Here is a 22,285-nt window from a genome sequence, read left to right as displayed (position 1 = left end):
CTCCCTGCCTGTTTTTTTTTTTCTCTCCTTCCACTTCCCTCACTCCCTTCCCTCTGCATCCCCTCCGTCTGCAGATGTGGACGACGCAAGCCTGAGGTTTAAACATTAGGACAGTGGCACAGCCGAGACAAGACAACTCGGCGTAGAGAGGAGGACAAAAAGGAGGAAGAGAAGCAGAAGTGCTGCTGTTAGACGTTGGGTAAATTCACTCCTTTTTTGCACTAAATGGTGTGTGTGTGTGTGTTTTAACAGGTTTTCACATTAATAAGGACAAGTACTTTCTCTGTGAATGTCAGGTGAATTTTGTGCTGCACTGCCAGGGGAAGTTTGTGATTAAGCCGTTGTTGTGGATTATGGTGTTGTGAAATCTTACAAGGATCTCTGCACAATGTCAATAATCCACAGGATTATCCTCTGTTTCTGTTCGGGCTATAGCTTGGCTCACTAGATGACAAAACTCTGAGGTACGGCCTGATTCATGAGCACTTCAGTTTCATTCAGGGCTGTTGTAGTAAAGCCACACACAAGTTGAAATGTATTTGTAGGGTAAGAGGTTCAAATGTTGTGCAAATATGGCGACTTTGTTCTGTCCCAGGTTATTCATAAGCTTATATAATTTTCAATAGGGTGTGCTTGTGTTCTGAGAGCAGGCTTGGTGATATGAGGGGTGCAGTGTGGACTTTGCATGTTTATCCATAACCTGACACATCTTGTCTTATCAGGCACCCATTATGTACAGAATCACGCTCTGTTGTTCCTTGGCTACACAGGGAAAGCTGTATGATTCACAGAAAATGGTGTATGCCTATCCCAAACAGAACACTAGCTGCAGGGCAGGGTATAAAATAAAGTCTGTAAAACAAGCCCCATGCACCGAGTCTTACATCCAGTAACACATCAACCCAATCTGGATGTTTGTCAGTCAAGTGTTGCATAAGTAAAGCTGCCTGAGAGCAAGATTTTAGCTTTTGCTTTGTTCACAAAATATGATACGTTATGCAGGCTGCACTGCTTTATGACAGTGTGATATTTATGGATACTCCTACCAGTGCAATGTAATATTAGAAATCCTAATACCACCTCTGCAACCTACATGCTATATTTTGTCTTGATGACACTGCATTAATGTGTTTCTACTATAGTCCTTTTTTAAAACCTTCTTTGATTATATTTTGTTGATCATGACGACAAAGCTTCCTCAACATGCCCTGCCTAGCTTCAGTAAAAGTTTGCACCATTCCTGATAAAGCCAATAAACCTTTGAACCTCAAGTCCAGTGTTACATCTTTAGACTATCAAACGAGCGCAAAGAAAAGAGAACATACCACTGGCGTGATTACACCTGGTTAGATGCCCTCCTGCATGTGACACCAGCTGAAGTGTATGCCTTTCACAGTTGCTTCTCATTCACGTCTGTTCTGCAGTTCATTCAGGGATCAGACCGATGGAGTCTTTCCATGGAGATACAGAAGAAAGCACTGAGGACATTCCAGGTGAGATTATCTGAGTATTATGGTGAAGAGAAAGCAAGTCTGACAAAAATGAGCTATCACAATCAAGGACTTTGCACTTCAGCATAACATTGAAAAACGTGACTAACGCACGTCAAGGACCATTTATGTCAATGATAGATCATGATCTACAATACGAGTTGACATATGGTGCTGATGTAACAATTAGCAAAGATCAGAGGAAATCTAGGGTGTAGAGAGGAGTCTGAGTTCTGTGCATGTGTATGTGTGTGTGAGCTGCTGTGACCTGGATCCATCTCCATCTCAATTTCTGTTAGGACGTAAAAAGTCCAAGCTCAAGTCTTTGAAAACTCGTCTCTTCGGGAGGACTAAGAGAGCTGCCAAACTCAGCCAGTCAGCCAGTGACATTACAGCGGGAAAGGGACTCGGATCAGAGGAAGATTTGGCGTGAGTGTCTACGTGATAGTAAATGTTTGATTTACAGCTCCATATTGATTTCTAGTCTATGCCTTCAACTCTTTTCTGTTTTCCCCCCTCCTGCTACAACAGATGCTCCCAGGGGATGATGGGATCACGGGCCTTGTCCCATGAGAGCATCTTTCTGGATGATCAAGTCCTGACAGACGCTGAACCAGCCAGGGTCTTATCTCAGGAGAATGTTCACAGCAAGATCAAAGCTCTGCAGGTACAGACTTTTATTCTAGACATTTTGTTGGTATCTGAGCTTTTACAAATGTAGTTCTTTTAAAAATATGTGTGCTCTGCTATTATAGATGAAGCTTCAGCAGCAGAAGATGCATTTGGGGCCACCACCATTGGTTCTGCCTATCCGAAAACCAGAGGATCTGGACAGCCGCTCAGAGGACGACGGTCTTCCCCATAGCCCAGCTGAGATCTCAGGGGGTGACGTCACAACCCAGGGAGCCCTCAGCAAGGTGTTTTATTACCCCTCCTCAGTGATGTGTTGTCAGTTATCTGCTTATTTGCTCAGCTGAAGTTCAGTTCAGGAGTATTTGAGGGTAGACACATAGCCTCAATAAACTAGCTTTCACCAACCATTTTGGCTCAACTCCATCCAAACATTACACTGTCACCAGGAGCCAGAGCCCTTTCAGGTTGGCAGCGAAAGGAAGTGAAAGATAAGATAAGATAGACTTTATTGATCCCACACTCATCCCAAAATTCACTTGTTACAGCAGCTCCAGATATAACATCAACAGGAAAAAAGAAATACACATTAAATAACATATAGATATCAAGAAAATGGTTGTATGTACACTATATACAGTATTTTATACAGATGTGATATAAGTTCAAATAGAATATTGCACAGGTTACAGAAGGAGGTAGTAGCATGTTGTAAAAGTAAATAATTGCACCTCGTCCACTGTGTGTGCAGCAGTCTGTTGCTGAAGGAGCTGCTCAGGGACCCCACAATTTCACCCACCTCCTCTACTGAGTCTAGAGGGCAGTTCAAGACAGAACTAGCCCTCCTGACCAGTTTGTTCAGTCTCTTTCTGTCCCTCTTTGTGCTTCCAAGCAGTGAAGAGAAGGAACAAGTAGCATCCTCTCAGTGTGCAGTGACATTCATGCTAACATCTTGCCTGTGCCTGCTTAGCAATGCAGTCCAGTACTTGTGTGAATATGTCCATGTATGTTTTAAGTATCTGTAGGTCGAATTCCTCTAAATTGTGGACATTCTTCAAATCCTGAGATTGGAACTGGCATTTGGTTTAGTTTACGGTAATGGATAAACGATAAAGCTGATGGTGTTAAATATTTTTCTTTTTGTCAACAAATCCCATGAAAAGACCAAAACCAATAATGCATTAGTGCATCTGTCAATAATTTCTGACTTGCCTAAACTTTCTGCTGCACTCCCCCACCAAGCTCATTTATTCCTACTTCAGGCGTGAATTTAAAAAAAATGGGTCACAAATATATATTTTATATTTTTTTAAGAAGGTTACTGTGCCTTCTCTAAACAGCTGGGCGCTGCAGTTTTCAGCAAACATGGCTAAATAGTAAATAGTGCATTTGTTAAGGACTATTTTCTGACACTAGTGAGTATTAACGAAAGCAGGAGGGTGTATGTGGGATTGACTAAAAATAAATTACCCAGGTTCTTGGTAATGAAGGAACTCATCACTCAGTGCAACAGTGTGCCTCACTGATGTGTTTTTAATAGTTGGAGGTGTATGGCACACACGAATTAACAATATCAAGCTTTGGCTACACAGGATATACTTGTTAGTAGGATCAATTTATCAGTCGCTCCAGGATTTCATAGGCTTTTTAGGGGATTGTTGTGGCCTAAAATGCTTGATTTCAAGGCAACTTTTCTAAAAAACTGCAATGCATGTTGTACTTTTTTGAAAAGGAACTGTGAGAGAAAGTGAAAATTATAATAAAAGCTGTGATTTATTTGTATAATTCATTAACATTTTAAAGCAACTTGTTCCAGTGAGAATACAATTGCTAGTAGTTTGAGTATGGTTTGCTATAATTGGTGAAACTCACAAGAAACTAAAATAATTGGTCAAATTTGCAGAAAAGTTGATTTCAAGATCGCACAGAATTTACAATAATTTGTTGAATTTATGTTAATTGTTGGAATCACATCCTGGGGGGACTGATTTATTGTTGTTTTGATATTTTCAAAGGATTTGTTTACTCTAAGAAAAACAGAAAATAGCTATATCCCTTAAAGTTAGAGATGTTGGAGATGCTTAGCGTATAATAGGGCATAAACACAAATAATAAAAGTCCTAATAATACAACATTGTTTAAAATGTGATTGTCTTTTTATGTGTCTTCATGTCCACCCTGTCTCTGCAGTGTTATATTATTGTATTTCTTTCTTTTCATACTATATCTCAGGCATTCTCACGTCCACTCTCGCCCATCACCAAACCTGCGTATACCAAATCTGTACCCGAAACTCCATCCCATCCTTTGCCTCTTTATGTCCCCTCCAATTCTTCCGTTGTGGAGCCTCCATTGGACTTTGGCTCTCCAGCCCAGTTCACCCCTTGCCTGGATACCTCTGCTGCCCGCCACCGGATGTCCGTCAAGCCCAGAAACCAGAGGGCCAGCACCAAGAAGAGACTTACTACCGTGAGTGAACATACTCATTTTATTTCACCTTTATATATTATCATGCACTTCCCTCACCATCTTTCTATCTTTTTCTCAGACTGACTCTAGGTCTCACTTAAACACCCTAAACAACATCGACCACCCTGAGTCTGCGAGAGAGGAAGAGCTTAGTATTCAAGAGGTGGTGGAAACAGAGACAGGAGGCGCCGTCATCCCTGTTACATCTCAGTGTCTTCCCTCAAAATCGCCAGAGGTGGCACTAATCACACCAGAGGCAGCATCCAAATCGTCCAGCCTAACTTCCTCCCAACAGGACCAAGCTCTCCCTGGAAGGGGGCCCTCTATAGCCTCCCATGTACTTAGAGTTAAACCTCACAGACCGGCCGATGTAATGTCCAGTGAACGGCCGCACTCATCCTTTATACCGTCAGAACTGAAGGACAAAGGAGACTTGGGTTTTGAGATACCAGTAATGTCCCATGACAAGAGAAATACTCTGAACAAGGCTGAAATGACTGATGGCTCCTCCAACCAGCTCTCCGCTCCCTTCAGCTCAGTGGTGGCTCTCAGGTCTTCCTCCACGGTTCAAGGTGAGACAGAAATCACAAGACGACTAAAGAGACCTGCCCCAGGATCTGGATCTTTCCATTTCTCCATCAACAATGCCAAAAACTCAGATGGAGAAAGACCCAGATCAGGCAGTTTTGTGGGAGTGCTGGAACAGCATGAAGCCAGGCACAGAACAGAGGAGAAACCCTTTTCAAGCATGAGGGAAAAGGCAGAACTTAGAGACGTACAGCCAAGAGGGGTGCCCTTCGCTGTGGGAAGACTTAGACAAGACGGAGCTCCACACAAAAGCTCAGTTCAACCACGGGAAAGGAGGGACAACCTTAAAGAGGTGGAATCAGTGACACCATCTAAAAATGCATCCGCGGACACAGGCACTGTCGAGAGGGCGGAGGTGGAGGGCAGCCAGGAGGTGGTGGAAGAGGCGGAGGAAGCACAGGAGGCCGCGGAGGAAGAAGGAAAGACGGCGTTTGGTGTTAAACTGCGCTCTACATCTCTGTCGATGAGGTCTCGGTCTGATGCCTCTTCTAACTATAACTCAAAGCCGCCAGTGTGCGAGGAGCAAAGTGACAAACAAAAAAGACAGGAAATAAGCGATAATTCCAGCTACACAAGTAAAAAAGTAACAACAAACATCTCTTGTACACCATCCACTGCTGGAGGCCTCCAACTGACAGGTGAGTCTCTGAGAAATGTTATTGATTTCACCATATACAAAATATTTAAAAAGAAGAAAGAACAATATCTTTTCTTACGCCATACTATGCCACTATCTTTTTTCAGTCGCCTATAGGGTTAATCATTGAACAGATGCACGCTGTAAATTCCACAGTAAATAATCACATTGTTCTGGAGTGATAAGATTTTCTCAGGGGACCTTTGTACTTTAACAGACTAACTTTAACAGAGCTGCCAAGTGTGTCTAACTTAACTGTGTCTCCTTAGATCCAGCCCCATCTGGCTTCTCGCTTCCACTTAAACATAACCCACCATCTACTGTCGATCCTCCCATCATGCCAACTGAAGTCCAAACAACCTCTTCAAACCCCAAAGAAGCTGAAGCTGTTCTCGCAGCGCCTCATGAGCCCCAGCCAGCCCCGCAAACTACCTCATCTGAGGTGTCCTGGATGAGCTTGGCGATGGAAAAGACCAGAAACCTCCAACAGCTTTTTACTAGTAGATTTCCCAGAGATTTTACAGGCATGCAGGCAGCGGCCCGGCCACAAGCACAGGTGCAGACAATAAATCCGACAGAGACGACGACTGGGGCACAAATACAGACACAGACTGTAAAAATACAACAAACTGCAACACCAATAGAGGTTGCAAACCAAACATCAACTGATGCAGTCAAAGCAGAAACAGTGAAAAGCAGATGTCAAGCACAGACTGTCAAACCATCCCTAGTGGCAGTGCAGCAGAAGACTTCGGCTGCGCCTCCTGTTCAGTCAAACACCTCTCGAGAACCACAAACATCAAAACAAAGCAATGAACCCCAGCCACACCCAGGCACAACTCAGTCTGCGTTTGTACAGACCAACACATGGACAACCCAGTCTCCCCTGCACTCTTCTGTACAAACACAGACCTCATCTCAGTTTGGACAAAGGAGTGTCACACAGTCTCTTGCACAATCTTACCTTTCCTCGGGTCAGCAGCAACCCCTCGGGAGCAATCGAGGTCCTCCCCCTGCCAGCCAGCTCAAATCCACAACTTCAGCTCTAACTTCAGTTTCTACCACCTCGTCAGCGACGGCTCATCCTCCAGTTTCTGCTTTGGGTATAGGGGAAAGAGAAGCCCCTGTGCAGGAAAAAGAGGGTGCAGCACTATCAGGCAGACGGGCAGTTTGGGCTGGGTCAGTAAGTGAGAAGGCAGCTTTTTTGGAGAAACGGGCAGAGTGGACCACTCCACCTGGAGCCAAGGGGGTTTGTGGTACTTCTTTGTAACTGTCTTTCATACCGTGTTTGACTGTGAATCAATTAAAGGATAAGGCTGTCGACATATCACATGAAAACTTCAAAACTAAGAGTGATAGTCAGTTTCTCAGTTCTTCCTGACTTCCACACCCTGTCTAAGGCACTCAGTCTCAAGTCTGTTTGTTCCTTCTGGGGATATAAATCTTAAAAGTCAAGGTCACTGATATCTTCATGGATCATTGCAATAATAATCAATAATTGCCTAAAACAACTGGGAACTGTAGTTTTTAGCACACATTACTCAAACCAAAGTAAATAGTGCATTTGTGGAGGCTATTTTAGCCACTTCTGCGTACTAGTGAGTATTTACAATGACTCAAAATAAGCCACAGAGCTCAAAGTTCATCCTAATGAAGAAGTAGGTCAGCCAGTGCAATTGGGTGGCTCATTGATATCTTTTTAATAGTTTCTGGACAACAATGGAGGTTTATGGTGCAGAGGACTAAGCTACATGAGGCTTTGGCTACGTAGACAATTCTTGTGCAGGATGAACTCTTTTGGTTTGGGTCTTTTCATGGAATTTGTTGACAATTCATTTAATTTATTCTTTAACCACTATTTTCTTTAGAGTGTCCACTTATCCTGAGCAGATGATCTAACTCACAGTTTTCTTCAGGTGGAAATGAGGAAAGCTCAAACAGAGGCGCAGACATCAGGTGAATTCCCTGCCTCAGCCAAAACCACGTCTCTAATCAAAGACACAAAACCAGAGGGAAGACAAATAGTAAAACCTGCAGGTGTGTTGGCACACATTAATTACAGTTACAACTGTACAAATACTAAACTGTTTATCATTATCTCCATGAGCAGCACCATGACATAGCATCTTCTTTCAGAGTCAAGTCCCACCAGAGTTCCAGACAGGCCTCGTGAGGACAAATGGCTGCGGAAAAATGTGCCGCCGTCGTCGTCACCCACAATGCCATCAGCCTTGCAGTCCATGTCGGACAACGCCCAGCCATCATGGATGGAACTGGCAAAAAGAAAGTCAATGGCCTGGAGTGATAAGTCCATGGACTGAGTGGGAATACAGACAGACAGACATATTGTTGCAGGCACATCATAAACAGCCCATACAAGGGCCCTGCAGACGATGTGTTATTGAATTTTATTTAATTGTAAAGTTTGAATGTTATACTGAGCGACAGAGAGAGAGAGTTTATATGTTGAAAAGTTCATTATATCCCTTTCCACCACAAGCACATCAAGATAAATGATATTTCTGAATAATGTTTTATGTGATTCAGCATGTCACTGCTGTTAATAGCTTATGTTAAATAATAAACTTTGTAATGTTAACTTTTTGTGTCATTTGTCAAGTGCCTTACTGTAAGATATCTAAGGAGAAGATATTAAATGACTACATTTAAATATACAGTGACTGACTTTATACTCCCTCAACTTCAGAAATGATCTGTTAAAACTCAGTAAATGAATACAAATGTTTTTACTAAAACACATTTTTAACTAATTGTGTTAGCGAGGCAATAAAGAGTAAGTGTGGATTAACATATAATTGTAATCTTTCTGTGTGGGTCAGGACGGAGGTAAGACTGAGGATGTCTGAGTCTGTAGTCGCAGACACGTACCTCTCTACACTAACAGGTCTGTCAGTTTATAGTGAAGGCCCAGAAGAAGTCTGATCTGGATACACTAGTGTGGCACAACATACATGTATTGTTTCACCTTGATCACTGATTTTGAAGTTGGGGGATATTGTGGGTGTGGTAAACTTAGCAGTAATGTACCAGTGGGACATTCAGGTGATTACTAATTTGGCCTCCAGGCCCTGATCCGGACCCTGTCTAGTAAATGGTAGATTATACTGCATACCATGAATATAGCTGGTTGAAACCATGTACTGAACATGTTACCAATAATTAATGGTTTGGGTGCATAATCACACACTTGGCCCAATGCTGCAACTACATGAGAGGCATTAACCTTTCTGAATCCTTCCTTTACATTGAGATTACTGTGGATATATTAAAGCACACTCAGTAATATAGGAAGCAGTTCTGTAAATACCGTTGTTGCGAATCCCTGAATTTGAATAACCGTTAACAATGTGGCAGAGATTGTGGCAGATTGTTTTCGAGGCAGCAGTTTTGTTGTTGTTGGTGATATAATTCAAGTGGACAAAATAACAGAAACATCTTTGTAATTCAGTCAAAAGTACTGCCTCAAGTACACCAGTGGTGGAAGTATTCAGGACCCTCACAGAAGTAAAAGCGGTATAAGTATATCCCATTACAAGTAGAAGCCCTGCATGTTAATATTATAGCTGTTCAAGTGGGAAATCGTTTAATGACTCTAAATACTGTTGGATAGTTTAATCCAATGCTCACAACCTTTTTGGGAAGTGACCCCCTAAAATATATCATTACTTTGCATCCTTTGTCTTAGGTTCTCATAGTGGGGGTGTAAGCTGTGAATAGGTTTTATACATTTTTCCAGATGTCTAAAGAAGTGAGTCAGAGCAAATGATGTAATATGTAATGTAATATGTAATATGTCTTTTACTGTTCGTTTTAATGATCTTAATGTAACGCCTCAGATTAATCTTTGGACCCCTTGGAGTGTCCTGAGCCTCTGGTTAAGAACCACTGATTAATCTTGCAAAGTGTTTAACCATCATAGGTTTTGTATGTAAAAACTTAATCTGCAGAATATAATAAACATAGATGAGAAATAAATGTTAGTGAAGAAAAAAAAAAGGGGAACATTTCGCTCTAAAATCTAGTTGGTAGAAGCATAAAATATGTATATTATATGTATATATTTAAATATACTTACCAGTACCTCAACGTTGTACCTAAATGTACTAAAGACATATAATTCAGTGTAAAGTAGTTCAACTTGCTCTATTATTCTAAGTATATATATTATCTGCTCTGTCAGTAGGGGTCGCTGTAAGCCTGCTCTCTATTGCAAAATCTCCTCGTGTTACGAAAAACACATCCACGTGAGGTTGTAAACAAGAGAGTGGATGAAGGGCGGCCATTGTCCGAGCTCAATGATATGAGGGCCCGCTATTTTCCCCTGGCAGTGTTTGCCAGCGTCCTGTTCCTGTGTGAAAGCTACACCCTGAGGAGCTCGGTCTCCTGGGTCGTCTCCTCCAACGATGTGGTGGAGGACGCGGACCTGTCCGAGGAGGTCGCCCCGGCGTTGCTGGTGGACAGTGCGGGGCTGTGGAAGCAGGCTTACCCGTCCTCCAACGTCCTCGGAGACAGCGTGGAGAGCCCCGGGGAGCTAGTCAAACCAGAGAGCGACGATGTGGCGCAGCTTTCCTCTCGCCTGTTTTCATATCGGTTGGAGAAGGTGAAGAAGTCCGCCAGCAGCAGTCCTCCTCCTCCTCCTCCTCCTCACCAGGAGACCGCCAGGACTGCCAGATACATAGCGCATTACAGTGACTGGGGACATCTGGCCACCATTTCAACTCAAGACAAGGTAACACACACACACACGGGGGGGAAGTGGTCCCACACTGTAGAGACCTCCTAATTACTGGGTCAATACTCTGCATTCATTTAAAACAGGACTGGCCAAGCAACAAGCTTAACCATCTTCTAATAACAAACACTGACAGGACATTAGTAGAGTCATGGCTGTAGTAGAGCTTTTAGAAATACTCTAAAATAGGTAACAGACAGTAAGTACATTTAAGTTCTGCACTTAAGTACTATCTTGAGGTATTTTGTTGTTTTGAGTATTCTCATTTGTGCAGCTTTTTACTCCACTACCTTTGTCTAGGCCTACAGTAATTAGTTACTTTGATTTTACATACAAAACTTGTGGTCAAATTCTAAAATATGGTGCATTCCTATAGATTCAAACCCTTGCACACCCATACAGGTGTTTCCAGTAATAATAATAATAATAATGATAATACATCACGTTATATAGTGCTTTAAAAGATACTCCAGGGCACTTTACATGGCAGCAAAAGGACAGAAACAGCAAAGGCAGTAATGTGTATATGTGGCTGATTTGGTTGGAGTTGTGTAAAGCTATGCTGTGAATTATAATGTACTTATGACAGATAACAAAAAAATCCATAATTTAACACTCTGAAGCAGACCATTCTGCATAATGAGTACTATTACTTTTGATTTGTTAAGTACATTTTGCTGGTAATACTTTAATGGTAGTAGAATTTTGAATGCAGGACTTTATTATACATATATATTATTTGTGGCAGAATATTGACAGGCAGGATTTCATTCTCTCAGTCTCTCTGGCAGAGGGGGAGAATTGCCAATGATTACAGATATTGATTAAACCGAACCACAAAAATAACATAAATATTCATGGTCTCTGTTGTGGCTGGTCTCAGCTTTCATTTTTGAGCTTTTCCAGTCTTGCAATTAGGGATATTGGCACATATGCAGAATCTTCCAATTTGTTATTACAGTTGGAAAAGACTGACACCAATTCAGACTCTTCTGAAGCTACAATTTTATCACTGAATTTTCTCTCAGACAAGACGGCTTTTCTAATGATCTACTTTTTGCCCAGATCAAAGGTCTCCCCTTTGGGAACATCTTCTCAGTCAGCGATGGACCGCTGGACAACAGCACGGGAGTGGTCTATTTTTATGTGACTCCGATGGACAACACCGTATCAGACCTGAAAAGTAGTCCCTATGCTTCTCTTACATTCTCAGAGGCTGAGGGAGAGTTCTGCAGGTAAGCCCCAACTTTTAATACACTCCCCTGAACTCATGGCCAGGTTCATTTGCTAAAATGCCCCAAGGAAAAAAAATAACTGCATTAAATCGCAGTTCTTTCTACACTGGAGGCAAGACGTACAGTTTTTCTCTGCCAAAATATTACCTTGCCCCAAGGTTTGCTGCGTTCAACAACATGTCAATTAGTACAAAACAGTTGACGCACAGCAAGCCTGGAGCTTTTTGGGCCCTGGGGCAGATGCCAGCTTTGCCCGGTTGGTGATACAACCTTGACAGAATTAAATGACTGCAAGTTACTGAGAGGCTCAGAAAAGCTAGAACACCTATGTGTGTGTGTGTGCTGCAATGGTAACATGGGTCTCCTCTGTTTGAAGGCAAATGATGTATGATCCAGAGGATCCAAGATGTGCTCGACTCACACTAACAGGCAAGATGGTGGAGGTGGCCCCAGAGGAGCTTGCATTTGCAAAGGAAGCAATGTTCTCAAGGTAACGGAGCTAATGATCGATGAAGTGGTGAATGATTACATGAATGAGAGAAAAGAGCAATATTTGGCATATATGTTGTGTGTTTGTAGACATCCTGTGATGGCAAAGTGGCCAGTGGGACACAAGTGGTTCTTCATGAAGCTGGAGTTGATCCAGGTCTGGCTGCAGGACTGGGTCGGAGGCACGTCACTCATTCCACTGGAGGACTACTTTAAAGCTACGCCTTTCTGAGAATATCCCTTCCTCAGCATCATGTCAGCCTACACAGATCAGTTCAGCTGTCTACACCACAGATGACACTCTAATAAGAAGAAGCAAGAATTCCCAGAGCAGCAATGTGCAAAGAATATTTTCAAAATCTTTTTCAAACATTGTTGCTATTTTAACTTGTGAAAGTGAATATTCTTCACTTTTCCTCTTTTGCTTCTCCACTTGGCTTGCCACACAAAATCAGTTCCTGTGTTTGGTTTGTGAATGTATTTAAAGTCAATAAGCTAGTTAAATTTAATGGTCACAATCATTGCAGCTATCATAGAAAATTCTATGATATTTAGTATATTCTTTATAAATATTTTTGATTTTAACATTTTATGGGTTTGCATTCAAATATGTGTGCTGATTGAAAAAATAAATGAATATTAGCACACAATTGTTGTGCATATTTTAAAGAATATGTTAATTTGTTGTGTTCAGTTGGCATTTAAGCCCTGGGAATAAACTAAAGTAACTATGAGTTGACATCCAGCCAACCAGACTCCAACGCTGAGTTAGGTAAAACTTTATTTTGAAATGTGAAGCTGTTTCTTTGTGTTTAAAGGCTTATCTAATGGTAGGGTCATGCTCTTATTATCTCTTAAGGAGTGGTACTGGTTTTAAACCACAGACTGTATAATTAAAAACGTTTGATTGGACAGATCAGGCACTTGACATCTACATGAATGCAGTAGAGCTCATGTCCAGTAGGAGGCGCATATTGTACTTGTAGAAAGAAGAGTCGCTACTGCTGCTTGTGGTGGAAAACAAGTCTGTCAGTCTAATCCTCCAGGCTTCTGGTGATTACACGGTGCTGCCACCTCTACACAGTTTTCAGTATAAATTTTGGGTATTTCAACCTGTAGTAATTCGAGTCCAGACTGGGACATGGGTCGGTACAGATTTAATCTGATAAAATGTTTCTTAGCTCCAGCTATGTATTGCGCCACAGGTATCCTTGCTTTATTTTGAAATGTGTTACCGGAAGACCCCTCTGTACGCACTGTGACATTAAAAGGAAGAGGGACTCTGCTACTAAAATATAAACGACTGAAGTATGTTTGAAATCAGCTTGTAGCCATTCGTTTACAAACATGGACACCCTTAATATGCTACTATACTATAAAAATAGTCCCTGCTCTCCTCTCTCTCTCTCACGTGAAAGTCACGCAGTCAGAACATGAACGTAAAAGTTATCCATGTATGACATGATGCCATCACGTTAATAGATAGATAGAAGAAGCCTAGCAATGTTACGTGTCCCATGATTGAAGAAAAAAAAAGGCTTTTAGTGGAAACCCGTAACGGGACGCTTGGTTAGTTGTCAACACGCCGCTTTTATTGTTTTAAATTCATCTGTTGCCAGTTGAAGCGGAATCGACGTGATTTGAGGCGTTGCCTCCGAGCCGCCGTCAGAGCGCGAGCAGCCTATCCCAGAGGACCAACCGTCACACACTCCAAATGCATTCCACTTGTAACTTGTAGCTAACGGCTGGCGTCAACGTCTACGATGGATCGTAACGGCAGCTCGCTCGTTCGGTCTCAACCGACCATGTAAAACGTGTCGTCGCGGAAGGCAGTTGACTCGTCACTGGTGGCCGTTGGACGGTTCGGGAGGAGTCCGTTAGTTACAAGCCTCCGATCAACGACGAGGGAAAGACGCACCGAGACTGACGGTACGTCCGAGCACTCCCCCTCCCTCCCTCCTCCCTAGAAGAAGTCCGTGTTCACAGCCCGGTTCACTAGAGCGTTTATTATTTTTTTTTTTTTTTACCGTTTGACACCCCCCCTCCTCCATATGCCTGCGCCTACACCCGCCTCAACACCCTGAAGGCAGAGCGAGAGAGGGAGGGAGGGAGGCGACGGCAGCTCCGGGGTCCCCGACACTCAGCCGAGGAGAGGCACCGCTGAAATGAGATGAGGCTCAGAAATGGAACTGTGGCCACTGCGATTATTTTCTTCACGTCGTTCCTCAGCCTGTCCTGGTACACAGCGTGGCAGAATGGCAAAGGTAGGCTCCACACTTCTGTCATTGCACACACACACTGTATATATATATATGTGTGTGTGTGTGTGTGTGAAGGCAAGAGGCGACAGTTTAAGGCCCGGTTATAAGGAGCTGGCGGGTCCAGCAGCATGTCGTAGGACAGCAGGTGTTCCCGTTCACTTCGGACCCATCCCGTTTCTGTCCGGTACAACAGGCAGCGTACCATTACAAACGTTGTCCGGGTGCTAAGTGCTTTACACCAGTGATACCTATTGTGTTGTTGTTTTTTTAAGCTCCTGTGTATTTTGTTTCCTTACTATTCCCACTGTAAGCCTTTTATTTACAGTGTGACAGCATGGCAGATCTGGAGTCAGTCCTTATCTCCCCCCCGCAGCTCATTGCTCGTCTCCACATTGTTTTGTTGTTTCTCTCCAAGCTCAACCAGTTGGGGATAATTGAGTATACCCCCAGTTAGTGTAAAGCACCACACATTCACACCATTCAATGCCATTTCCCCTTCCAGACAAACACAGTCCATTATTAGACAAGTGTGTCTGTGTTTCACTGGTATGCAAGGGCCTGGTGCTTACTTGCTGTGGGTTAACCCAGTCCATTGGGGGTGGGGGGGTTTATTATCAGCAGAGTGTAAATAATTGCAGCCTTTAGATAAATTCCAAGCCGAGGGTTCATGTTTGGCAATTACAGTGCAGCTTATCAGCTGGATGAAATATTTTCCTTTAAATGGAGTCCAGTGAGTGCCGCTATTAGAGCAGCCCCCCGCCTGATGAAAGAGTGTGTGATAAGCAAAGGTCAAGCGTCAGTGACCTCTGTCCTGTCTGCTGCACCTGTTGATACAGTCCAAAACAGGGATATAAAAGAGCACACCCTTCTGTTTGATCTCAGTTTAACAAGATACAATCATGATACATTGGCTAGCAGTGTGTGTATGTTGGAAACACGTTTATCTGTACCTCACAGTTGTCTACACAGCTGATGACACGGTCAAATACACAACACTTGCAACAAGCATGCACAAAACTCTGATCCTTTCTTTAGTGTGCTGCGTCCTCCTCTTAATGCCAGCATTCAGCTCTATCTATCTATATATATATATATATATATATATAGATATATAAGTATCAGATTAAACAATATTAAAGGACCAAAAAACACTTGACTGGGACATCCCTAAGACAAACATCTTTATTCTCTTGCATGCTGCCTGTGTTGTCACTTCAACAACACATGTGCACAAATACAGCAACAACAACAGCAACAACAACAACAACAACTAACAGACACAATAGAAGTTCCCTCAGGATATCATAACCTAGCAATTAGTAAAGGGCCGACAAATACAAACAGCCACAAGTGTTCACATAGACACGATGTCAAAACTAAAATCAATCACTTTCTGCCGGTTGAAGCAGAATCAACGTGACGAGATGAAAACGTTAATTCTCCGACACCATCGATGAGTGCTGGAGCTTGGTGCTGCCGGGTCGACGGACCGGGGACTTCTTCATTTGTTTGTGTTTTGTTTATTTGCAGCACCTCTTTCCCACATGCTGCCTGTGGAAGTAGTTCTCCTCATTTGTTTATGTTTTGACTGTTTGCTCCTCTTCAACCAGGCTGCACTGAACAACGTACTATTGGAGATAGCAAGCTGTTTAATCGAAGGTTAATTTACAGTTTGGACGACAAAATGTGTCAAATGTTCGTGTTCTGGGGGGAAAAAGGGGGCACGCAGTCCCTTTTTGGCCTCGTAGTGAAAGCTAGAGTATTGATTTATACAATAAACTCACAAGGCGGGGCTGTTTTTCTTTCTTTCTTGTAACCGAGATCAAATGTAACACTGATGTGCCCGAGCTGTGGAGCACATGATGGAGTAAGTAAGATGTAGACACGAAGCACGTCTTATAAATATAATGCAGTGTACTCACACACACACTTAGTCACTTAAAGCTGATTATATCTAACATATACTGTAATGTTCAGTATATTAATCTCAGGGTGCATGAAACCCGTTCTTCAAGTGTAGGCGTTTATCTGTATCCACCACATTACAAACTTTACTCGTGTCCTTTACCGTGTACTGCTCTTTGTTCTGTTTCTTGTCTGAACGTGAGATGTTTTAATACAGCTTTGTTTTCTTGTTCTTTGAGCCTCTTTGACGTCTCGTATCATTTCTCCCTGTGGTTATTGATGGCTGCTCCTCTTGATGCTGCCCAGCGTGGGTGTTTACAGTCTACTTCAGGCAACACGTCATTCTGAAAATTAAAAATTAAAAACCCGTTCTGGTAGTACACCGTAAACATTTGTATTGGTATGTTTTATGTCTCTGTTCTTGTCGTCTATAGGGCGCCGTTTGTGGTTTAGTTATTGTGTTTTTGTTATTGTGGTGGAGGGGAATTCTGAGGCAAAGGTTTTTGTTTTTCTTATTTTTTATTTTTGCCTAACCCTTTGCTTCCGACAGCCTGTCTTGTTCCTGTAACTCGACTGCTGTGAACGAGAGCGGTGCCCGTCAGCTGTCCAAACACTCGTTGTTGAACGACTCTCCAGAGTGTGTACTTCTCTGTCAGAGTCTGCCCCGTCCCCCGGTGAGAGACTGTCTCTGGTGTCTCTGTGGTCGTGTCTCAAACAATGACTAGCAGGACTGGATGTGAGTTATAATGTTGAGGTTTGAGGTTGATGTAAAGCTGATGGCTCTTATTTCAGTGTCATCATATACGCTGGTGACAAGTGTGACGAGTGGTTTAAGGTGAACCTCATTTAAAATCAGACTGTTGCCATTCAGGCTTAGCGGAGCTTTGCCCCCTTGAAGTCTTCTCGTGTTTGCGTTTCAATACAATAATGGTAGAGTGTAAATGTTCTGTTGTGGTGCACAGTTACACCTGATGAGTGGGTATCAGGGAAAGGTAGATTAGAGAGGTAACGTCTTATCACATCACCCTTTCACAGCGACAGGGCAAACAAACTTAAAAAAAAGACTACCCGATCTACAAGAACTGCACCCTGACGGTGACGCAGCAAACACGCTTCAGCCGCCTTGTTTGTTTGTTTGTTTTCAACCTTGCGCGAAGAAAATAACACTATACTGCCGTCGCCACATTATGTCACCACAAGCTGCAGTTTTTAAAATGACCTTCGCTGTTTAAATGTGTTTTCTTTCTCCTTCAGGCAGAGTCAGAGTCACCTACTAGGATTTGTTTTCTCATTGAGATCAACGTGTTTTTACAAAAGAGACTTGCGAAACAAATTATATTTATACAATATCATAACCGCACGTGTCGGTCACACCAGCAGTCATCACACGCACAGACACTAATTAAAAACAGTCACTCAACTATTAAAATATATATAGAAGAACTTTTAAAGCAAAGTCGTTCACTTCAAACGTTACTAAGGATGTGTCTCGACAACTTTGATCGCAGTGAAATGAAAACACAGGTTTTGTTGATTAAATCAGATACCGCTGTAGTGAATGGCAGCCGATGGTTTATGGGTAGCAGGAGAATACAGGGTGGATCCGTAATGTACAGTAAATAGTACAGAGGATTGTTTGTTTTTACTGCATTATATTCGTTTCTTTCTCTGATTTACAGCCTTAGTTTGAGGCAACTCGAAAGTGTTTACGGTTGGAGCAGATCTTTTGAGATAAGAGGTTAGCAAGCACATAAACTCTTCCTTTCTGTAAATGTGACTTCCTCCTTGCCTTCCTTGGTCGTATTAATCCCCCTTCCTCTGTTTTTAAAGGCCTGCTTTGCTTCTATCATCACATCAAACACAATGGGCCCAAAATAGCACCAGTGATTGCAGTGAAGGAGGTAAATGAGCAGATATGGAGGCTGGTAGTCCAGTTACACGGTTTATCCGTTCAATGGGAGAGAATATGGCTCACACACTGTGTTTTCTCATTTCTAGTGTCTGGTTATATGTGTTATATGTGAGGGGGGGCAGTCTGCCAGACTAATCCTAAGTGGCCTGGAAGGAGGAAGAGTAGAGAGGGAGTGGATGAGAAGAGCCTGAGGAGGGCTGAACGATGGAGAGAATGGAGGAAAGTGCCGACGAGGCAGAGAGACGGTGAGGTTCGTTCCTTCGTCTGGGTTTTGAACACTACACACATTCCCAGCTCTTATTCTGTCTAAACAGGAACAGGCGTCTTCAGCTGTTTGTCATTTAACATTCATCGTTGTTTCCCTCCTCGTGCCTCTGCTCACTTCCTGTGTCTCACACTGCTGTTCATTCATTCATGTTCTTTCTCTGCGTCGGGGAAAAACATTCCAGACGGCACAGATTTTCTCCTCGTGTTAGGGAGAAGAGACGATTGCTGGACTCAACTGTTTATTAATCGGTGGCACACAGTTTCTCTAAGTACTATACTCGTTTTGTCTGCGTGGGTGTTGCATACTTTGCACAAACTCCATACAGACCCTCACTGAAATGGGGAGATGACACTCAGCTGGGGACAGTATATTTCAGTTTAAGGGCAGATTAAGATAAGTTTATAATTTCAGATTACCACATCAAGTCACTTTGTCGTACCACATATTTGTTTAAAAATGAACTGTCAGCTGAATTAAAGTAAACAGGTTTTTGGTAAATTATGACAGAAAATAGTAAGGCCTTCAAATTCAAATGGTTTTCATTGTTTATATGTTGACTATTTTCTTTATTAGTGTATTACTGTTTTGCGTATAAAATGACAGAATATAGTGTAAATGCTCATTATAATTACCCAGAGCCCAAGGTGACATTTTCAGGTTTCTCATGTTTTTTTCCAACCAGCAGTGCAAAACTCAAAGATGTTCTGTTTTCTATCATATTAACAAGAAAAAGTAACAAATCCTCACATTTGAGAAGGTGGAAACTGTAAATGTCGCTATAAAAAAGGACTGAATTTATTAGTTGATTTACCAATTAGCTGATTGACAGAAAAAAAGTGTTCCAGCTCTAAAATGAGTGTTCGTACTGGACTCTGGATCCCACTGGATATCATTAAATAATTGATTGGTGACATCCCTGAAAGTGGAGTTTTTCCAAAAAGAGTGATTGCCCTGGCAGATAGTGACATTACAGGAGCCAAGTGGAGCTAGAGGAGTGGAAGCAGAGCGGGGCCACGCTCTCAGCTCAGTGCTGTCAGACAACACGCTCTGCCACAACGAGACCCAGCAGGCTGCAGTAGCTTATCGTGAGTTGCAGCACAGTAAAGGAAGAAGAGTGGGTGGAGGTCAGTACACACAATGAGCCCATGGTGAGGAAGCAAAATTAGGAATCTGCCTTGGAAAGTTTCCAACGGGGCAAATGTTTGTCTGGCCTCTTGTGATAATACTTTATTTTTTTGACCCGACGACGGTTTCACTTAACTTGTGAAAGGGTCGTGGTGTCTCACAAAGAGAAAAGGGACAGAGCGGTATACATTTGTGCACGTTTTCCTTTCTGCAAACTACATGGAGCCGTTCAGGGAGGATCGCTCGCCTACTCATGGATCGACTTGCACTTCTCTTCAGGGAAATACCACCAAAAATCAATACTACTACTCTGTGCGTGTGCAGTATTATTTATGTGTGTTGGTGTGCTTGTTTTTTTCTGTGTGAAGAGAAGTGATGCATGATGTATACCTGGAGAGAGTGTTAACCAAGAAAGGTGCAACTTGTACTAGTATCACGTAAAACATTGATTTGATCTGTTTGTCGGATGGATATGAGTCACAGTGCTGTATGATTATTCATCTGACTGGTGAAATGTTCCTCTTTCTTTTTTTTAATTAGTATTTTATTATCTCCGGTTTGTTTTGCACCATCTGCCCTACTTAAGAGATAACAGCCTGGTTAAATGCTTCGTGTTGCAGCTGCAGTGTAGAACCAAGTGGCTTGCAGGTGCACCACTTGAGGCTCTTCGTACATGTATAATGAATGTGGACATGTTTAGCATGCATCGTATTCCTGTGTCTGGAAGGTGGAGTCCGCTGAAAGCTGCTGCAAGTCCATGAGAAAAGGCTCAATGACGTGGCATCTTTTCAGCCAGTTTGAGGAGCGTTACATTTGTTAAGGCTGCAGATTTCACAGTTTAAAGTGATTAAAAGTTGAAGTGCTTTGGAGGTAAATTGGTTTTCTGTTAGTACACAGGGACAGTCTGCTGACATTGAAATTAGGAAAAACATTTTTCTTTTTATAAAAGGAATTAAAGTTCCCAGTTTAAATGGGGTGCCTTTACAGGAGGAACAACTCAAGATGATCATTTTGGCTAATAACACCTAATAACTGCCTCTTTAGACTAGAAAATCAAAGTGTGTGTTACTAAATACGAAGAAAATGTTCAAAATTATCAAGAAAACAGAATTTTCTATAAATATTGGATTCCTCAGATTGGTTCTGGACACTTTGTAAACATTTGTATCACAGTATTTTTTAAGATTCTGACAGTTTTATAGCACAAAATGTTTTTTTTTTTTTTTTGCATTATTGGGCTTCATGTAGGTTTGTAGTGGCCTGTTGTACTCTCTGTGGTACGTTGAATATATAGACATTTTATTATCATGAAGACTTTGATTACTATAGGGATTTCTTGGCCCCACAAAAAGTGATACAATATATGAAAGAATAAGAAGGCCTGTCACTTTTATTGTGCAAACTGCAACATAGAAAAAACAACTTACAAAAAGATATGTCAACAACTTATAGTTAACAACTTGTATAAACACTATAAACTGACTTAAATACTCAGTTACAGCCGTTGTTTCAGCTATACAACGGTATGGTGGTATTTGAAAAACTCATCATACAGGAAATTAAACTGGTTCTTCCAGTAAATAGCCCAGCACTGTCTCAGGTAACTCAGGCTGTAAAGTCACATGACATACATTACTAGGTATGTGTTTGAAATGGGGAAAAAACAAACAAAAAAACATTTTACAGGGAGTTATGTGACAGACTAAAACTCACATTGTTTCTGAAAAGACACATTGTTATTAGTTTCTCAGATCAGTTCATTATGATCCTAACAGAGACCTGTTGTCAAGGGGACTGTTGTTTCTGTAGAAAGTAGTCCAGTGAGATCTGTCGATGACTGGGTCTGTGGATTACTGTGCTGGATGGCTGCAGAAATCACAAAGCTCAACCCAGTTCATGCTCAGAGTGGAATTTTTCTTTTTTCTTTGGTCATTTGAGTTAACTGATCCTTTTTAAAGATGATTTCCTCTGAACAGCTGGTACTGAATCATCTGTACTTCCAGTCAAAACTATTAGCCGAGTTTGTATTTCAAGGAAAATGAATCACCACTTTTTCTCAAGAACTGAAAAATGGCATTTATCTACAATATTTTAAAATGATGATGAAGAAGAGACCTTAACATACATAATTTAGTTGACAAACTGTAAAATAATTTTTTTTCAGTGCAGTAAATGTCCTATTCATTTGTTTTGACATTATTAGTGATGAGTTAAACTGGGTAGTTAACTGTTTATAGAAGTGAAAATTAAACGTCAGCAAGGACATCTGCATATTATCTACTGGAACTCTTTCACTCATGCAACATAAAATACACAAGTCCCTTATCAGCACTCATGAACCTGCAGTCAGCAGCATGCATCAGCAGGAGCGGGGGAGGTCAAGGACAAGATCACTGTGAGGGCTTTTGATGAGCTAATGGATCGACTGATAAAACTCTGTCAGTCTGAGTTCAGGGTTGGATTTCTGTAAAGTGTCTCAGCACTAAAGATCCTCCTCGTCCTCTCAAATGGGATGTTCAAAAA

The 22,285-nt window shown here is 42.0% G+C and overlaps 3 protein-coding genes across 4 annotated transcripts in view; all 3 read left to right on the top strand.

Moving 5' to 3' along the window:
* cracdla (cracd like a) lies at positions 1-8,402 on the top strand. 2 transcript variants are annotated; one of them, XM_035675919.1, is made up of 10 exons: positions 1-199; positions 1,425-1,493; positions 1,790-1,919; positions 2,022-2,157; positions 2,246-2,407; positions 4,353-4,589; positions 4,669-5,815; positions 6,084-7,063; positions 7,731-7,851; positions 7,951-8,402. In XM_035675919.1, exons 2-10 carry the CDS (start codon positions 1,445-1,447, stop codon positions 8,133-8,135), a joined length of 3,147 nt encoding a protein of 1,048 aa, XP_035531812.1. In that variant the 5' UTR covers positions 1-199; positions 1,425-1,444; the 3' UTR covers positions 8,136-8,402. The 2 variants fall into 2 exon arrangements, with proteins under 2 accessions (XP_035531812.1, XP_035531813.1); XM_035675920.1 differs by lacking the exon at positions 1-199 and having other exon boundaries at positions 228-1,493.
* A 1,663-nt stretch (positions 8,403-10,065) lies between these two features.
* creg2 (cellular repressor of E1A-stimulated genes 2) lies at positions 10,066-13,203 on the top strand. Its single transcript, XM_035677017.1, has 4 exons — positions 10,066-10,564; positions 11,633-11,802; positions 12,179-12,292; positions 12,382-13,203. Exons 1-4 carry the CDS (start codon positions 10,136-10,138, stop codon positions 12,521-12,523), a joined length of 855 nt encoding a protein of 284 aa, XP_035532910.1. The 5' UTR covers positions 10,066-10,135; the 3' UTR covers positions 12,524-13,203.
* Positions 13,204-13,965: 762 nt separating this feature from the next.
* Positions 13,966-22,285, top strand: part of mgat4a (alpha-1,3-mannosyl-glycoprotein 4-beta-N-acetylglucosaminyltransferase A) — a 27,354-nt gene continuing 19,034 nt past the window's right edge. Inside the window, exon 1 of the mRNA XM_035676447.1 lies at positions 13,966-14,555. Coding sequence (XP_035532340.1) covers positions 14,462-14,555 — 94 coding nt within the window. The 5' untranslated portion in view covers positions 13,966-14,461. The remainder of the gene's footprint in view (positions 14,556-22,285) is intronic.

This window comes from Morone saxatilis, unplaced genomic scaffold (assembly GCF_004916995.1).
Source record: "Morone saxatilis isolate NCDOM2014 unplaced genomic scaffold, NCSU_SB_2.0 Contig5, whole genome shotgun sequence".
NCBI lineage: Eukaryota > Metazoa > Chordata > Actinopteri > Moronidae > Morone > Morone saxatilis.
The sequence above is the reverse complement of the archived record's forward strand: the minus strand, read 5'-3'. Positions and strand labels throughout refer to the sequence as shown.

Coding starts and splice junctions, on each gene's coding strand:
- creg2 (XM_035677017.1), top strand. CDS start 10,136: ATGAGGGCCCGCTATTTTCCCCTGGCAGTGTTTGCCAGCGTCCTGTTC. Junction 11,803..12,178: donor GCTGAGGGAGAGTTCTGCAG/GTAAGCCCCAAC, acceptor CTCTGTTTGAAG/GCAAATGATGTATGATCCAG. Junction 12,293..12,381: donor AAGGAAGCAATGTTCTCAAG/GTAACGGAGCTA, acceptor GTGTGTTTGTAG/ACATCCTGTGATGGCAAAGT.
- cracdla (XM_035675919.1), top strand. CDS start 1,445: ATGGAGTCTTTCCATGGAGATACAGAAGAAAGCACTGAGGACATTCCA. Junction 4,590..4,668: donor CCAAGAAGAGACTTACTACC/GTGAGTGAACAT, acceptor TCTTTTTCTCAG/ACTGACTCTAGGTCTCACTT. Junction 7,852..7,950: donor ACAAATAGTAAAACCTGCAG/GTGTGTTGGCAC, acceptor ATCTTCTTTCAG/AGTCAAGTCCCACCAGAGTT.